Genomic DNA, 18,054 nt, shown 5'->3' with positions numbered 1-18,054 from the left:
ACATTTGGCTCCCATCCTCCCTAGCTCCCAGGAGCAGTGGTCAGGGAAGATGGGAATTGTAGTCCGCAAACAGCTAGAGGGCCACATTTGACTCCCATCATCCCTAGCTCCCAGGAGCAGTGGTCAGGGAAGATGGGAATTGTAGTCCCCAAACAGTTGAGGGCCACGTTTGACTCCCATCATCCCTAGCTCCCAGGAGCAGTGGTCAGGGAAGATGGGAATTGTAGTCCCCAAACAGCTAAAGGGCCACATTTGACTCCCATCATTCATCCCTAGCTCCCAGGAGGAGTGGTCAGGGAAGATGGGAATTGTAGTCCCCAAACACCTAGAGGGCCACGTTTGACTCCCATCATCCCTAGCTCCCAGGAGCGGTGGTCAGGGAAGATGGGAATTGTAGTCCCCAAACAGCTAGAGGGCCACATTTGACTCCCATCATCCGTAGCTCCCAGGAGGAGTGGTCAGGGAAGATGGGAATTGTAGTCCCCAAACAGCTAGAGGGCCACGTTTGACACCCATCATCCCTAGCTCCCAGCAGCAGTGGTCAGGGAAGATGGGAATTGTAGTCCCCAAACAGCTAGAGGGCCACGTTTGACTCCCATCATCCCTAGCTCCCAGGAGGAGTGGTCAGGGAAGATGGGAATTGTAGTCCCCAAACAACTAGAGGGCCACGTTTGACTCCCATCATCCCTAGATCCCAGGAGGAGTGGTCAGGGAAGATGGGAATTGTAGTCCCCAAACAGCTAGAGGGCCACGCTTGACTCCCATCATCCCTAGCTCCCAGGAGCAGTGGTCAGGGAAGATGGGAATTGTAGTCCCCAAACAACTAGAGGGCCACGTTTGACTCCCATCATCCCTAGATCCCAGGAGGAGTGGTCAGGGAAGATGGGAATTGTAGTCCCCAAACAGCTAGAGGGCCACGTTTGACTCCCATCATTCATCCCTAGCTCCCAATAGCAGTGGTCAGGGAAGATGGGAATTGTAGTCCCCAAACAGCTAGAGGGCCATGTTTGACTCCCATCATCCCTAGCTCCCAGGAGGAGTGGTCAGGGAAGATGGGAATTGTAGTCCCCAAACAGCTAGAGGGCCATGTTTGACTCCCATCATTCATCCTTAGCTCCCAGGAGGAGTGGTCAGGGAAGATGGGAATTGTAGTCCCCAAGCAGCTAGAGGGCCTCATTTGACTCCCATCATCCCTATCTCCCAGGAGCAGTGGTCAGGGAAGATGGGAATTGTAGTCCGCAAACAGCTAGAGGGCCTCATTTGACTCCCATCATCCCTAGCTCCCAGGAGCAGTGGTCAGGGAAGATGAGAATTGTAGTCCCCAAACAGCTAGAGGGCCACGTTTGACTCCCATCATCCCTAGCTCCCAGGAGGAGTGGTCAGGGAAGATGGGAATTGTAGTCCCCAAACAGCCGGAAGGCCACGTTTGACTCCCATCATCCCTAGCTCCCAGGAGCAGTGGTCAGGGAAGATGGGAATTGTAGTCCCCAAACAGCTAGAGGGCCACGTTTGACTCCCATCATCCCTAGCTCCCAGGAGGAGTGGTCAGGGAAGATGGGCATTGTAGTCCCCAAACAACCGGAAGGCCATGTTTGACTCCCATCATCCCTAGCTCCCAGGAGGAGTGGTCAGGGAAGATGGGAATCGTAGTCCCCAAACAGCTAGAGGGGCACGTTTGACTCCCATCATCCCTAGCTCCCAGGAGGAGTGGTCAGGGAAGATGGGAATCGTAGTCACCAAACAGCTAGAGGGCCACGTTTGACTCCCATCATCCCTAGATCATAGGACCAGTGGTCAGGGATGATGGGAATTGTAGTCCCCAAACAGCTAGAGGGCCACATTTGGCTCCCATCCTCCCTAGCTCCCAGGAGGAGTGGTCAGGGAAGATGGGAATTGTAGTCCCCAAACAGCTTGAGGGCCACGTTTCACTCCCATCATCCCTAGCTCCCAGGAGGAGTGGTCAGGGAAGATGGGCATTGTAGTCCCCAAACAACTAGAGGGCCACGTTTGACTCCCATCATCCCTAGCTCCCAGGAGGAGTGGTCAGGGAAGATGGGAATTGTAGTCCCCAAACAGCTAGAGGGCCATGTTTGACTCCCATCATCCCTAGCTCCCAGGAGGAGTGGTCAGGGAAGATGGGAATTGTAGTCCCCAAACACCTAGAGGGCCACGTTTGACTCCCATCATCCCTAGCTCCCAGGAGGAGTGGTCAGGGAAGATGGGCATTGTAGTCCCCAAACAACCGGAAGGCCATGTTTGACTCCCATCATCCCTAGCTCCCAGGAGGAGTGGTCAGGGAAGATGGGAATTGTAGTCCCCAAACAACTAGAGGGCCATGTTTGACTCCCATCATCCCTAGCTCCCATGAGGAGTGGTCAGGGAAGATGGGAATTGTAGTCCCCAAACACCTAGAGGGCCACGTTTGACTCCCATCATCCCTAGCTCCCAGGAGCAGTGGTCAGGGAAGATGGGAATTGTAGTCCCCAAACACCTAGAGGGCCACGTTTGACTCCCATCATCCCTAGCTCCCATGAGGAGTGGTCAGCGAAGATGGGCATTGTAGTCCCCAAACAACAGGAAGGCCACGTTTAACTCCCATCATCCCTAGCTCCCAGGAGCGGTGGTCAGGGAAGATGGGAATTCTAGTCCCCAAACAGCTAGAGGGCCACGTTTGACTCCCATCATCCCTAGCTCCCAGGAGGAGTGGTCAGGGAAGATGGGAATTGTAGTCCCCAAACAGCTAGAGGGCCACGTTTGACTCCCATCATCCCTAGCTCCCAGGATGAGTGGTCAGGGAAGATGGGCATTGTAGTCCCCAAACAGCTAGAGGGCCACGTTTGACTCCCATCATCCCTAGCTCCCAGGAGGAGTGGTCAGGGAAGATGGGAATTCTAGTCCCCAAACAGCTAGAGGGCCACGTTTGACTCCCATCATCCCTTGCTCCCTGGAGCAGTGGTCAGGGAAGATGGGGATTGTAGTCCCCAAACAGCTAGAGGGCCACGTTTGACTCCCATCATCCCTAGCTCCCAGGAGGAGTGGTCAGGGAAGATGGGCATTGTAGTCCCCAAACAGCTAGAGGGCCATGTTTGACTCCCATCATTCATCCTTAGCTCCCAGGAGGAGTGGTCAGGGAAGATGGGAATTGTAGTCCCCAAACAGCTAGAGGGCCATGTTTGACTCCCATCATTCATCCTTAGCTCCCAGGAGGAGTGGTCAGGGAAGATGGGAATTGTAGTCCCCAAGCAGCTAGAGGGCCTCATTTGACTCCCATCATCCCTAGCTCCCAGGAGCAGTGGTCAGGGAAGATGGGAATTGTAGTCCGCAAACAGCTAGAGGGCCTCATTTGACTCCCATCATCCCTAGCTCCCAGGAGCAGTGGTCAGGGAAGATGGGAATTGTAGTCCCCAAACAGCTAGAGGGCCACGTTTGACTCCCATCATCCCTAGCTCCCAGGAGGAGTGGTCAGGGAAGATGGGCATTGTAGTCCCCAAACAGCTAGAGGGCCATGTTTGACTCCCATCATTCATCCTTAGCTCCCAGGAGGAGTGGTCAGGGAAGATGGGAATTGTAGTCCCCAAACAGCTAGAGGGCCATGTTTGACTCCCATCATTCATCCTTTGCTCCCAGGATGAGTGGTCAGGGAAGATGGGAATTGTAGTCCCCAAGCAGCTAGAGGGCCTCATTTGACTCCCATCATCCCTAGCTCCCAGGAGCAGTGGTCAGGGAAGATGGGAATTGTAGTCCGCAAACAGCTAGAGGGCCTCATTTGACTCCCATCATCCCTAGCTCCCAGGAGCAGTGGTCAGGGAAGATGGGAATTGTAGTCCCCAAACAGCTAGAGGGCCACGTTTGACTCCCATCATCCCTAGCTCCCAGGAGGAGTGGTCAGGGAAGATGGGCATTGTAGTCCCCAAACAACTAGAGGGCCACGTTTGACTCCCATCATCCCTAGCTCCCAGGAGGAGTGGTCAGGGAAGATGGGAATTGTAGTCCCCAAACAGCTAGAGGGCCACGTTTGACTCCCATCATCCCTAGCTCCCAGGAGGAGTGGTCAGGGAAGATGGGAATTGTAGTCCCCAAACACCTAGAGGGCCACGTTTGACTCCCATCATCCCTAGCTCCCAGGAGGAGTGGTCAGGGAAGATGGGCATTGTAGTCCCCAAACAACCGGAAGGCCATGTTTGACTCCCATCATCCCTAGCTCCCAGGAGGAGTGGTCAGGGAAGATGGGAATTGTAGTCCCCAAACAGCTAGAGGGCCATGTTTGACTCCCATCATCCCTAGCTCCCATGAGGAGTGGTCAGGGAAGATGTGAATTGTAGTCCCCAAACACCTAGAGGGCCACGTTTGACTCCCATCATCCCTAGCTCCCAGGAGCAGTGGTCAGGGAAGATGGGAATTGTAGTCCCCAAACACCTAGAGGGCCACGTTTGACTCCCATCATCCCTAGCTCCCATGAGGAGTGGTCAGCGAAGATGGGCATTGTAGTCCCCAAACAACAGGAAGGCCACGTTTAACTCCCATCATCCCTAGCTCCCAGGAGCGGTGGTCAGGGAAGATGGGAATTCTAGTCCCCAAACAGCTAGAGGGCCACGTTTGACTCCCATCATCCCTAGCTCCCAGGAGGAGTGGTCAGGGAAGATGGGAATTGTAGTCCCCAAACAGCTAGAGGGCCACGTTTGACTCCCATCATCCCTAGCTCCCAGGATGAGTGGTCAGGGAAGATGGGCATTGTAGTCCCCAAACAGCTAGAGGGCCACGTTTGACTCCCATCATCCCTAGCTCCCAGGAGGAGTGGTCAGGGAAGATGGGAATTCTAGTCCCCAAACAGCTTGAGGGCCACGTTTGACTCCCATCATCCCTTGCTCCCTGGAGCAGTGGTCAGGGAAGATGGGGATTGTAGTCCCCAAACAGCTAGAGGGCCACGTTTGACTCCCATCATCCCTAGCTCCCAGGAGGAGTGGTCAGGGAAGATGGGCATTGTAGTCCCCAAACAGCTAGAGGGCCATGTTTGACTCCCATCATTCATCCTTAGCTCCCAGGAGGAGTGGTCAGGGAAGATGGGAATTGTAGTCCCCAAACAGCTAGAGGGCCATGTTTGACTCCCATCATTCATCCTTAGCTCCCAGGAGGAGTGGTCAGGGAAGATGGGAATTGTAGTCCCCAAGCAGCTAGAGGGCCTCATTTGACTCCCATCATCCCTAGCTCCCAGGAGCAGTGGTCAGGGAAGATGGGAATTGTAGTCCGCAAACAGCTAGAGGGCCTCATTTGACTCCCATCATCCCTAGCTCCCAGGAGCAGTGGTCAGGGAAGATGGGAATTGTAGTCCCCAAACAGCTAGAGGGCCACGTTTGACTCCCATCATCCCTAGCTCCCAGGAGGAGTGGTCAGGGAAGATGGGCATTGTAGTCCCCAAACAGCTAGAGGGCCATGTTTGACTCCCATCATTCATCCTTAGCTCCCAGGAGGAGTGGTCAGGGAAGATGGGAATTGTAGTCCCCAAACAGCTAGAGGGCCATGTTTGACTCCCATCATTCATCCTTTGCTCCCAGGATGAGTGGTCAGGGAAGATGGGAATTGTAGTCCCCAAGCAGCTAGAGGGCCTCATTTGACTCCCATCATCCCTAGCTCCCAGGAGCAGTGGTCAGGGAAGATGGGAATTGTAGTCCGCAAACAGCTAGAGGGCCTCATTTGACTCCCATCATCCCTAGCTCCCAGGAGCAGTGGTCAGGGAAGATGGGAATTGTAGTCCCCAAACAGCTAGAGGGCCACGTTTGACTCCCATCATCCCTAGCTCCCAGGAGGAGTGGTCAGGGAAGATGGGAATTGTAGTCCCCAAACAGCTAGAGGGCCACGTTTGACTCCCATCATCCCTAGCTCCCAGGAGGAGTGGTCAGGGAAGATGAGCATTGTAGTCCCCAAACAACCGGAAGGCCATGTTTGACTCCCATAATCCCTAGCTCCCAGGAGGAGTGGTCAGGGAAGATGGGAATTGTAGTCCCCAAACAGCTAGAGGGCCATGTTTGACTCCCATCATCCCTAGCTCCCAGGAGGAGTGGTCAGGGAAGATGGGAATTCTAGTCCCCAAACAGCTTGAGGGCCACGTTTGACTCCCATCATCCCTTGCTCCCTGGAGCAGTGGTCAGGGAAGATGGGGATTGTAGTCCCCAAACAGCTAGAGGGCCACGTTTCACTCCCATCATCCCTAGCTCCCAGGAGGAGTGGTCAGGGAAGATGGGAATTGTAGTCCCCAAACAACTAGAGGGCCACGTTTGACTCCCATCATCCCTAGCTCCCAGGAGGAGTGGTCAGGGAAGATGGGAATTGTAGTCCCCAAACAGCTAGAGGGCCACGTTTGACTCCCATCATCCCTAGCTCCCAGGAGGAGTGGTCAGGGAAGATGGGAATTGTAGTCCCCAAACACCTAGAGGGCCACGTTTGACTCCCATCATCCCTAGCTCCCAGGAGGAGTGGTCAGGGAAGATGGGCATTGTAGTCCCCAAACAACCGGAAGGCCATGTTTGACTCCCATCATCCCTAGCTCCCAGGAGGAGTGGTCAGGGAAGATGGGAATTGTAGTCCCCAAACAACTAGAGGGCCATGTTTGACTCCCATCATCCCTAGCTCCCATGAGGAGTAGTCAGGGAAGATGGGAATTGTAGTCCCCAAACAGCTAGAGGGCCACGTTTGACTCCCATCATCCCTAGCTCCCAGGAGGAGTGGTCAGGGAGGATGGGAATTGTAGTCCCCAAACAGCTAGAGGGCCACGTTTGACTCCCATCATCCCTAGCTCCCAGGATGAGTGGTCAGGGAAGATGGGCATTGTAGTCCCCAAACAGCTAGAGGGCCACGTTTGACTCCCATCATCCCTAGCTCCCAGGAGCAGTGGTCAGGGAAGATGGGAATTGTAGTCCCCAAACAGCTAGAGGGCCACGTTTGACTCCCATCATCCTTAGATCCCAGGAGGAGTGGTCAGGGAAGATGGGAATTGTAGTCTCCAAACAGCTAGAGGGCCACGTTTGACTCCCATCATCCCTAGATCCCAGGAGGAGTGGTCAGGGAAGATGGGAATTGTAGTCTCCAAACAGCCGGAAGGCCATGTTTGACTCCCATCATCCCTAGCTCCCAGGAGCAGTGGTCAGGGAAGATGGGAATTGTAGTCCCCAAACAGCTAGAGGGCCACGTTTGACTCCCATCATCCCTAGATCCCAGGAGGAGTGCTCAGGGAAGATGGGAATTGTAGTCCCCAAACAACTAGAGGGCCACGTTTGACTCCCATCATCCCTAGCTCCCAGGAGGAGTGGTCAGGGAAGATGGGCATTGTAGTCCCCAAACAGTGGTCCCCAAACCGTGGTCAGGGAAGATGGAAATTGTAGTCACCAAACAGCTAGAGGGCGACGTTTCACTCCCATCATCCCTAGATCATAGGACCAGTGGTCAGGGATGATGGGAATTGTAGTCCCCAAACAGCTAGAGGGCCATGTTTGACTCCCATCATTCATCCCTAGCTCCCAGGAGCAGTGGTCAGGGAAGATGGGAATTGTAGTCCCCAAACAGCTAGAGGACCACGTTTGACTCACATCATCCCTAGCTCCCAGGAGGAGTGGTCAGGGAAGATGGGAATTGTAGTCCCCAAACAGCTAGAGGGCCACGTTTGACTCCCATCATCCCTAGCTCCCAGGAGGAGTGGTCAGGGAAGATGGGAATTGTAGTCCCCAAACAGCTAGAGGGCCACGTTTGACTCCCATCATCCCTAGCTCCCAGGAGGAGTGGTCAGGGAAGATGGGAATTGTAGTCCCCAAACAGCTAGAGGGCCACATTTGACTCCCATCATCCCTAGCTCCCAGGAGCAGTGGTCAGGGAAGATGGGAATTGTAGTCCCCAAACAGTTGAGGGCCACGTTTGACTCCCATCATCCCTAGCTCCCAGGAGCAGTGGTCAGGGAAGATGGGAATCGTAGTCCCCAAACAGCTAGAGGGGCACGTTTGACTCCGATCATTCATCCCTAGCTCCCAATAGCAGTGGTCAGGGAAGATGGGAATAGTAGTCCCCAAACAGCTAGAGGGCCACGTTTGACTCCCATCATCCCTAGCTCCCAGGAGTAGTGGTCAGGGAAGATGGGAATTGTAGTCCCTAAACAGCTAGAGGGCCACATTTGATTCCCATCATCCGTAGCTCCCAGGAGCAGTGGTCAGGGAAGATGGGAATTGTAGTCCCCAAACAACTAGAGGGCCACATTTGATTCCCATCATCCGTAGCTCCCAGGAGCAGTGGTCAGGGAAGATGGGAATTGTAGTCCCCAAGCAGCTAGAGGGCCTCATTTGACTCCCATCATCCCCAGCTCCCAGGAGCAGTGGTCAGGGAAGATGGGAATTGTAGTCCCCAAACAGCTTGAGGGCCACGTTTGACTCCCATCATCCCTTGCTCCCTGGAGCAGTGGTCAGGGAAGATGGGGATTGTAGTCCCCAAACAGCTAGAGGGCCACGTTTGACTCCCATCATCCCTAGCTCCCAGGAGGAGTGGTCAGGGAAGATGGGAATTGTAGTCCCCAAACAGCTGGAAGGCCACGTTTGACTCCCATCATCCCTAGCTCCCAGGAGCAGTGGTCTGGGAAGATGGGAATTGTAGTCCCCAAACAACTAGAGGGCCACGTTTGACTCCCATCATCCCTAGCTCCCAGGAGGAGTGGTCAGGGAAGATGGGAATTGTAGTCCCCAAACAGCTAGAGGGCCACGTTTGACTCCCATCATCCCTAGCTCCCAGGAGGAGTGGTCAGGGAAGATGGGCATTGTAGTCCCCAAACAACCGGAAGGCCATGTTTGACTCCCATCATCCCTAGCTCCCAGGAGGAGTGGTCAGGGAAGATGGGAATTGTAGTCCCCAAACAGCTAGAGGGCCTCATTTGACTCCCATCATCCCTAGCTCCCAGGAGGAGTGGTCAGGGAAGATGGGAATTCTAGTCCCCAAACAGCTTGAGGGCCACGTTTGACTCCCATCATCCCTTGCTCCCTGGAACAGTGGTCAGGGAAGATGGGGATTGTAGTCCTCAAACAGCTAGAGGGCCACGTTTCACTCCCATCATCCCTAGCTCCCAGGAGGAGTGGTCAGGGAAGATGGGAATTGTAGTCCCCAAACAACTAGAGGGCCACGTTTGACTCCCATCATCCCTAGCTCCCAGGAGCAGTGGTCAGGGAAGATGGGAATTGTAGTCCCCAAACAGCTAGAGGGCCACGTTTGACTCCCATCATCCCTAGCTCCCAGGAGGAGTGGTCAGGGAAGATGGGAATTGTAGTCCCCAAACAGCTAAAGGGCCACGTTTGACTCCCATCATCCCTAGCTCCCAGGAGGAGTGGTCAGGGAAGATGGGCATTGTAGTCCCCAAACACCTAGAGGGCCACGTTTGACTCCCATCATCCCTAGCTCCCAGGAGGAGTGGTCAGGGAAGATGGGCATTGTAGTCCCCAAACAACCGGAAGGCCATGTTTGACTCCCATCATCCCTAGCTCCCAGGAGGAGTGGTCAGGGAAGATGGGAATTGTAGTCCCCAAACACCTAGAGGGCCACGTTTGACTCCCATCATCCCTAGCTCCCAGGAGCAGTGGTCAGGGAAGATGGGAATTGTAGTCCCCAAACAGCTAGAGGGCCACGTTTGACTCCCATCATCCCTAGCTCCCAGGAGGAGTGGTCAGGGAAGATGGGAATTCTAGTCCCCAAACAGCTTGAGGGCCACGTTTGACTCCCATCATCCCTTGCTCCCTGGAGCAGTGGTCAGGGAAGATGGGGATTGTAGTCCCCAAACAGCTAGAGGGCCACGTTTGACTCCCATCATCCCTAGCTCCCAGGAGGAGTGGTCAGGGAAGATGGGCATTGTAGTCCCCAAACAGCTAGAGGGCCATGTTTGACTCCCATCATTCATCCTTAGCTCCCAGGAGGAGTGGTCAGGGAAGATGGGAATTGTAGTCCCCAAGCAGCTAGAGGGCCTCATTTGACTCCCATCATCCCTATCTCCCAGGAGCAGTGGTCAGGGAAGATGGGAATTGTAGTCCGCAAACAGCTAGAGGGCCTCATTTGACTCCCATCATCCCTAGCTCCCAGGAGGAGTGGTCAGGGAAGATGGGAATTGTAGTCCCCAAACAGCTAGAGGGGCACGTTTGACTCCCATCATTCATCCCTAGCTCCCAGGAGCAGTGGTCAGGGCAGATGGGAATTGTAGTCCCCAAACAGGTAGAGGGCCACGTTTGACTCCCATCATCCCTAGATCCCAGGAGGAGTGGTCAGGGAAGATGGGAATTGTAGTCTCCAAACAGCTAAAGGGCCACGTTTGACTCCCATCTTCCCTAGATCCCAGGAGGAGTGGTCAGGGAAGATGGGAATTGTAGTCCCCAAACAGCTAGAGGGGCACGTTTGACTCCCATCATCCCTAGCTCCCAGGAGGAGTGGTCAGGGAAGATGGGCATTGTAGTCCCCAAACAGTGGTCCCCAAACCGTGGTCAGGGAAGATGGAAATTGTAGTCACCAAACAGCTAGAGGGCGACGTTTGACTCCCATCATCCCTAGATCATAGGACCAGTGGTCAGGGATGATGGGAATTGTAGTCCCCAAACAGCTAGAGGGCCATGTTTGACTCCCATCATCCCTAGCTCCCAGGAGGAGTGGTCAGGGAAGATGGGAATTGTAGTCCCCAAACAGCTAGAGGGCCACGTTTGACTCCCATCATCCCTAGCTCCCAGGAGCAGTGGTCAGGGAAGATGGGAATTGTAGTCCCCAAACAGTTGAGGGCCACGTTTGACTCCCATCATCCCTAGCTCCCAGGAGCAGTGGTCAGGGAAGATGGGAATCGTAGTCCCCAAACAGCTAAAGGGGCACGTTTGACTCCGATCATTCATCCCTAGCTCCCAATAGCAGTGGTCAGGGAAGATGGGAATAGTAGTCCCCAAACAGCTAGAGGGCCACGTTTGACTCCCATCATCCCTAGCTCCCAGGAGTAGTGGTCAGGGAAGATGGGAATTGTAGTCCCTAAACAGCTAGAGGGCCACATTTGATTCCCATCATCCGTAGCTCCCAGGAGCAGTGGTCAGGGAAGATGGGAATTGTAGTCCCCAAACAACTAGAGGGCCACATTTGATTCCCATCATCCGTAGCTCCCAGGAGCAGTGGTCAGGGAAGATGGGAATTGTAGTCCCCAAGCAGCTAGAGGGCCTCATTTGACTCCCATCATCCCTAGCTCCCAGGAGCAGTGGTCAGGGAAGATGGGAATTGTAGTCCCCAAACAGCTAGAGGGCCACGTTTGACTCCCATCATCCCTAGCTCCCAGGAGGAGTGGTCAGGGAAGATGGGCATTGTAGTCCCCAAACAGTGGTCCCCAAACCGTGGTCAGGGAAGATGGAAATTGTAGTCACCAAACAGCTAGAGGGCGACGTTTGACTCCCATCATCCCTAGATCATAGGACCAGTGGTCAGGGATGATGGGAATTGTAGTCCCCAAACAGCTAGAGGGCCATGTTTGACTCCCATCATCCCTAGCTCCCAGGAGGAGTGGTCAGGGAAGATGGGAATTGTAGTCCCCAAACAGCTAGAGGGCCACGTTTGACTCCCATCATCCCTAGCTCCCAGGAGCAGTGGTCAGGGAAGATGGGAATTGTAGTCCCCAAACAGTTGAGGGCCACGTTTGACTCCCATCATCCCTAGCTCCCAGGAGCAGTGGTCAGGGAAGATGGGAATCGTAGTCCCCAAACAGCTAGAGGGGCACGTTTGACTCCGATCATTCATCCCTAGCTCCCAATAGCAGTGGTCAGGGAAGATGGGAATAGTAGTCCCCAAACAGCTAGAGGGCCACGTTTGACTCCCATCATCCCTAGCTCCCAGGAGTAGTGGTCAGGGAAGATGGGAATTGTAGTCCCTAAACAGCTAGAGGGCCACATTTGATTCCCATCATCCGTAGCTCCCAGGAGCAGTGGTCAGGGAAGATGGGAATTGTAGTCCCCAAACAACTAGAGGGCCACATTTGATTCCCATCATCCGTAGCTCCCAGGAGCAGTGGTCAGGGAAGATGGGAATTGTAGTCCCCAAGCAGCTAGAGGGCCTCATTTGACTCCCATCATCCCTAGCTCCCAGGAGCAGTGGTCAGGGAAGATGGGAATTGTAGTCCCCAAACAGCTAGAGGGCCACGTTTGACTCCCATCATCCCTAGCTCCCAGGAGGAGTGGTCAGGGAAGATGGGAATCGTAGTCCCCAAACAGCTAGAGGGGCACGTTTGACTCCCATCATTCATCCCTAGCTCCCAGTAGCAGTTGTCAGGGAAGATGGGAATAGTAGTCCCCAAACAGCTAGAGGGCCACGTTTGACTCCCATCATCCCTAGCTCCCAGGAGTAGTGCTCAGGGAAGATGGGAATTGTAGTCCCTAAACAGCTAGAGGGCCACATTTGACTCCCATCATCCCTAGCTCCCAGGAGCAGTGGTCTGGGAAGATGGGAACTGTAGTCCCGAAACAGCTAGAGGGCCACATTTGATTCCCATCATCCCTAGGTCTGAGGAGCAGTGGTCACGGAAGATGGGAATTGTAGTCCCCAAACTGCTAGTGGGCCATGTTTGACTCCCATCATCCCTAGCTCGTAGGACCAGTGGTCAGGGAAGATGGGAATTGTAGTCCCCAAACAGCTAGAGGGCCACGTTTGACTCCCATCATCCCTAGCTCCCAGGAGGAGTGGTCAGGGAAGATGGGAATTGTAGTCCCCAAACAACTAAAGGGCCACGTTTGACTCCCATCACCCCTAGCTCCCAGGAGGAGTGGTCAGGAAAGATGGGAATTGTAGTCCCCAAAGAGCTAGAGGGCCACATTTGACTCCCATCATCCCTAGCTCATAGGACCAGTGATCAGGGAAGATGGGAATTGTAGTCCCCAAACAGCTAGAGGGCCTCATTTGACTCCCATCTTCCCTAGCTCCCAGGAGCAGTGGTCAGGGAAGATGGGAATTGTAGTCCCCAAACAGCTAGAGGGCCACGTTTGACTCCCATCATCCCTAGCTCCCAGGAGGAGTGGTCAGGGAAGATGGGAATTGTAGTCCCCAAACAACTGGAAGGCCATGTTTGACTCCCATCCTCCCTAGCTCCCAGGAGGAGTGGTTAGGGATGATGGGAATTGTAGTCTCCAAAGTGCTGGAGGGCCATGTTTGACTCCCATCATCCCTAGCTCCCAGGAGCAGTGGTCTGGGAAGATGGGAATTGTAGTCCCAAAACAGCTAGAGGGCCACATTTGATTCCCATCATCCCTAGGTCTGAGGAGCAGTGGTCACGGAGGATGGGAATTGTAGTCCCCAAACTGCTAGTGGGCCATGTTTGACTCCCATCATCCCTAGCTCGTAGGACCAGTGGTCAGGGAAGATGGGAATTGTAGTCCCCAAACAGCTAGAGGGCCACGTTTGACTCCCATCATCCCTAGCTCCCTGGAGGAGTGGTCAGGGAAGATTGGAATTGTAGTCCCCAAACAACTAAAGGGCCACGTTTGACTCCCATCATCCCTAGCTCCCAGGAGGAGTGGTCAGGAAAGATGGGAATTGTAGTCCCCAAAGAGCTAGAGGGCCACATTTGACTCCCATCATCCCTAGCTCATAGGACCAGTGGTCAGGGAAGATGGGAATTGTAGTCCCCAAACAGCTAGAGGGCCACGTTTGACTCCCATCATCCCTAGCTCCCAGGAGGAGTGGTCAGGGAAGATGGGAATTGTAGTCCCCAAACAACTGGAAGGCCATGTTTGACTCCCATCCTCCCTAGCTCCCAGGAGGAGTGGTCAGGGATGATGGGAATTGTAGTCTCCAAAGTGCTGGAGGGCCATGTTGGACTCCCATCATCCCTAGCTCCCAGGAGCAGTGGTCAGGGAAGATCGGAATTGTAGTCCCCAAACTGCTGGAGGGCCACGTTTGACTCCCATCATCCCTAGCTCCCAGGAGCAGTGGTCAGGGAAGATGGGAATTGTAGTCCCCAAACAGTTTGAGGGCCACATTTGACTCCCATCATCCGTAGCTCCCAGGAGTAGTCGTCAGGGAAGATGGGAATTGTAGTCCCCAAACACTAGAGGGCCACGTTTGACTCCCATCATCCCTAGCTCGTAGGACCAGTGGTCAGGGAAGATGGGAATTGTAGTCCCCAAACAGCTAGAGGGCCACGTTTGACTCCCATCATCCCTAGCTCCCAGGAGCAGTGGTCAGGAAAGATGGGAATTGTAGTCCCCAAACAGCTAGAGGGCCATGTTTGACTCGTATCATCCCTAGCTCCCAGGAGTAGTGGTCAGGGAAGATGGGAATTGTAGTCCCCAAACAGCTAGAGGGCCACGTTTGACTCCCATCATCGCTAGCTCCCAGGAGGAGTAGTCAGGGAAGATGGGAATTGTAGTCCCCAAACAGCTAGAGGGCCACGTTTGACTCCCATCATCGCTAGCTCCCAGGACTGGGATGATGGGAATTGTAGTCCCAAAACATCCCCAAGTCTGGCCATCGTTGCTATAGGGTGATATATTGATTCAATCAAACAATTAATTATGGTATGGAATGGTGGAAGCTCTGGACCCCCCTCTTCCATTTCCTGCGCCCCCCTTCCCCTGCCTCTTAACCCCCGCCTTTCCTCTTCCAGCAGATCTGTTGAGCTGAACGGATTTGCTGCACTCAGGGATCCATACATGGGGGGCCCGGGGCCCGCCCCCTACCAATACCTCCCGCACCTTCAGAGCTGCCCGGCGCACTCGGCCCTGCTGCCCCCGCCCCCCCGGAGCCTCGACCCCCAGGCTCCCGCTCTCCTCATCAGCCAGCTGGTCTCGGCCGAGGACATGGGCCCCCTCGGCACCCCCATGCTCATCGAAGACGGGTGAGTGGCACATCCCCTTTCTGACCGCTGTTGGCCCCCTCAGAGCAGCACAGTGGGGAGCCTTGTCACACGGGGGGGCGGACAAAGCCGTTCCTGGCAAACCAGAGCAACGCATGGAAATGCCGTTTACCTTCCCTCCGGAGCGGGACCTATTGATCCACTTGCACTTTTGATGTGCTTTCAATCTGCTAGGTTGGCGGGAGCAGGGACTGAGCAACGAGCGCTTGCCCCGTGACGGGGATTCGAACCGACCGCCCTAGGCTCAGTGGTTTAACCCACAGCACCACCCGCGTCCTTTAAAAAATGCAAAGCAGACCCGTGAAAAAGAAACCCACGGAGGGGTGGTATTAAACGGTGCGAACGCAACGTCGGCAGGTGGGCCCATAAGCGGCCCTCGCTTTGGGCCTCTAACTGCTCCCCCTCCCGCAGGTACAAAGTGACCCAGTCGGAGCTCTTTGCGCTGCTGTGCCGCCTGGCCGATGAGCTCCTTTTCCGCCAGATCGCCTGGGTCAAGAAGTTGCCCTTCTTTGGCGAGCTCTCCATCAAGGACTACACCTGTCTCCTGGGCTCCACCTGGCAGGAGCTGGCCCTCCTCTCCTCGCTGACCATCTATGGCCCCCAGATTTTCGGAGACCTGGCTGACGTCACCGCCAAGTACTCCCCGTCCGACGAGGAGCTCCACAGGTGAGGCTGATGGGGGGGGGGCGGGGAAAGACAGTCGCGGAACTGAGAAATGGCACAGAAACATTACCTTTACAGAACGTTACGTTACGGAAGCACCTCTTACATCTCACTTCTTAGAAGCTAAACGTAAGGCAGTGGATTTCAGATGGTTGATTATTTATAAACCTCAAACTCCTGAGATAAATGCAGATATTTTGAGAAAGAAATTGCTACGGAAAGAAACGTATTGGATTTTTATATTTGGTTCCTTAATTCCGTCAGGTCTCAATTCTTATATCGACTTTCGTTCCTTCTTGTAATAATTTTTTACTACTCTATTTAATATTATTCTGGTTATTCTTTACAAATCTTAGCAATCCCACCCTTTGTTTGAACTAGATGGTCTGTCCCTTTAAAAATTCTTTTGCCTTACAGTATAAAAACCTGTGATTGGAAACACCCTATACCAGTCTTTAACATCAGCAGTCAGGAGCTTTTCAGCCCTGTTTTTGAGTTTCTTTGAAACTTAAACAGCTTATCTCGTATTCCTTTGTAAGTTTTTCCTAAAAACTTTTTGTAAAGGCTATACTAGAATTTTTATAGCTGACTCCTCAATTTCTTATTACTACTGCTTGGTTCTCTTAAATAGGGCTACCGTATTTTTCACTCTATAAGACGCTCCGAAGGCTTTGGGTTTCTTTTGCTGAAGCCAGGAGAGCAAGACTCTCCTTGGCTTCAGCGAAAGCAACTCCAGCTGCGCCCCAAAGGCTTCAGGGATAGCTGCCCAAAATTCTGAAGTATTATAATCCTGGCTCGACCCTCCAGGTAAAGCAAAACACAGTAATAAAGGACTGAGGACTCAAAAAGTACAGTTTCCGATACTGAATTTACAAAAAAGCTAAATGGCATTTTTTAAACAAAGCCCAGCTTGAAGAAAGCAAAGTACAGTAATAAAGGTTAATTCTAGTGCTGCTTTTAAAAAAAAGGTTTAAAAACCGAAATGGCACAAATTCAAAGAAAGGAATACAAGATAAAGCCGTTTTAGATTTTAAACAGACTCAAGAACGGGGCTGAAATGCTCCCATGGTCTAGATGTTACTGCTGATGTTAAAGACTAATACTGGGTGTTTCCAATCACAGGTTTATATAATATAGGGTGAAATTTTTTTTTAAAGAGACAGGCCATCTTGTTCAAACAATGGGTGGGATTGGTAAAAGTTTTTTGGGGGGGATAACAAAAATGATATTGAACGGAGTTGTAGAAAATTATAGGTTCAAAAATACAAGAATAGTTTTGACTCGGTGCTGACATTCGAGTGATAAAGGAACTAAAGGTGGACAACAATTAAGGATTTATTATGTTTTCAGAACGGGTTGGAAAATTGATATAGAAAGGTTTATTGTTTGGTGTACATACGGTTGTGAGATAAAATATACGCCAAGGGACTTGACGGGAAGTCAAAGTTGAAGAAAGGGTTTTGTAAGATAAAAGGGGGGGGGGATATTTCCTTTCATTATTATCATTTTGTGTGTGTGTGTGTGTACATATGTGTGTACTTTTGTATGGAAGGTTTGGGAGGAAATAAGATGGTAGGTAACAAGTAACCAGCTCAATATTGATGTACGTCATTTTTATTTCTTAAATTATATTTAGTGGTGGTATGGTTGTCTTGTTTTTGGTAACAGAAAACCATTCAATAGAAATTACTTTTTTTTTAAAAGAAAAAAATTATAAAAACGAACTAAAGTCAGTCTAAGCATTGAGACCTGCCCTGTCTCGTTTCGGGTCCGGCGTTGCACCAGGACGCCGCTCGGGAAAGTCTCGCCAGTAATCCGTAAACAGCCCCCCGTGTTGCAATATGGACGAGCCGAACAAAATAACGCAACGTGATGGCCAATAGCAATGGCGCTAAACGCTACTTATAGGCAGAAATTGCAAATGGCAAAGTCTCTAAATCTTCTTCACCAATTTAAGAATCTTTGGCGATCGGCCTTCTTTATGGTCCAGCTCTCACTTTCATTCATCACTACCGGGAAAACTATAGCTTGAACTATACGGACCTTTGTCGGCAAAGTGACGTCTCTGCTTTTTAAGATGCTGTCTAGGTTTGTCATTGCTTTTCTCCCAAGAAGCAGGCATCTTTTAATTCCGTAACTGCTGTCACCATCTTCAGTGATCATGGAGCCCAAGAAAGTCAAATCTCTCACTGCCTCCATTTCTTCCCCTTCTATTTGCCAGGAGGTGATGGGACCAGTGGCCATGATCTTCGTTTTTTTGATGTTGAGCTTCAGACCATATTTTGCGCTCTCCTCTTTCACCCTCATTAAAGGGTCCTTTAATCCCTCCTCGCTTTCTGCCATCGAAGTTGTGTCATCTGCATATCTGAGGTTGTTGATATTTCTTCCGGCTTGGGCTTCATCCAGTCCAGCCTTTGCGTGATTAATTCTGTATATAATTTACACAAGCAGGTAGACAAATGTACAGCCTGATTGTACTCCTTTTCCAATTTTTTCATTTTTAAAAAATCATTTTT

General features: G+C 52.4%; 1 protein-coding gene across 9 annotated transcripts in view; it reads left to right on the top strand.

Annotated features, from left to right (window-relative positions):
- Nucleotides 1-18,054, top strand: part of NR6A1 (nuclear receptor subfamily 6 group A member 1) — a 68,744-nt gene that overhangs the window by 29,773 nt on the left and 20,917 nt on the right. For 6 of the 9 annotated variants that reach the window (XR_014521588.1, XR_014521590.1, XM_083485878.1 and 3 more), the window contains 2 exons: nucleotides 14,627-14,857; nucleotides 15,287-15,541. Coding sequence is in view for 6 of the 9 variants with exons in the window: in XM_083485878.1 (XP_083342004.1) it covers nucleotides 14,627-14,857; nucleotides 15,287-15,541 (486 nt within the window). In the remaining 3 variants the exon portion in view is untranslated. The remainder of the gene's footprint in view (nucleotides 1-14,626; nucleotides 14,858-15,286; nucleotides 15,542-18,054) is intronic. The other 3 variants (XR_014521589.1, XM_083485880.1, XM_083485881.1) reach the window with 1 other exon arrangement.

Source organism: Podarcis liolepis, assembly GCF_965112155.1.
Source record: "Podarcis liolepis genome assembly, chromosome: Z".
Classification (NCBI taxonomy): domain Eukaryota; kingdom Metazoa; phylum Chordata; class Lepidosauria; order Squamata; family Lacertidae; genus Podarcis; species Podarcis liolepis.
Note: the sequence above shows the minus strand (reverse complement) of the source record. Positions and strands in the feature narration are given on the sequence as shown.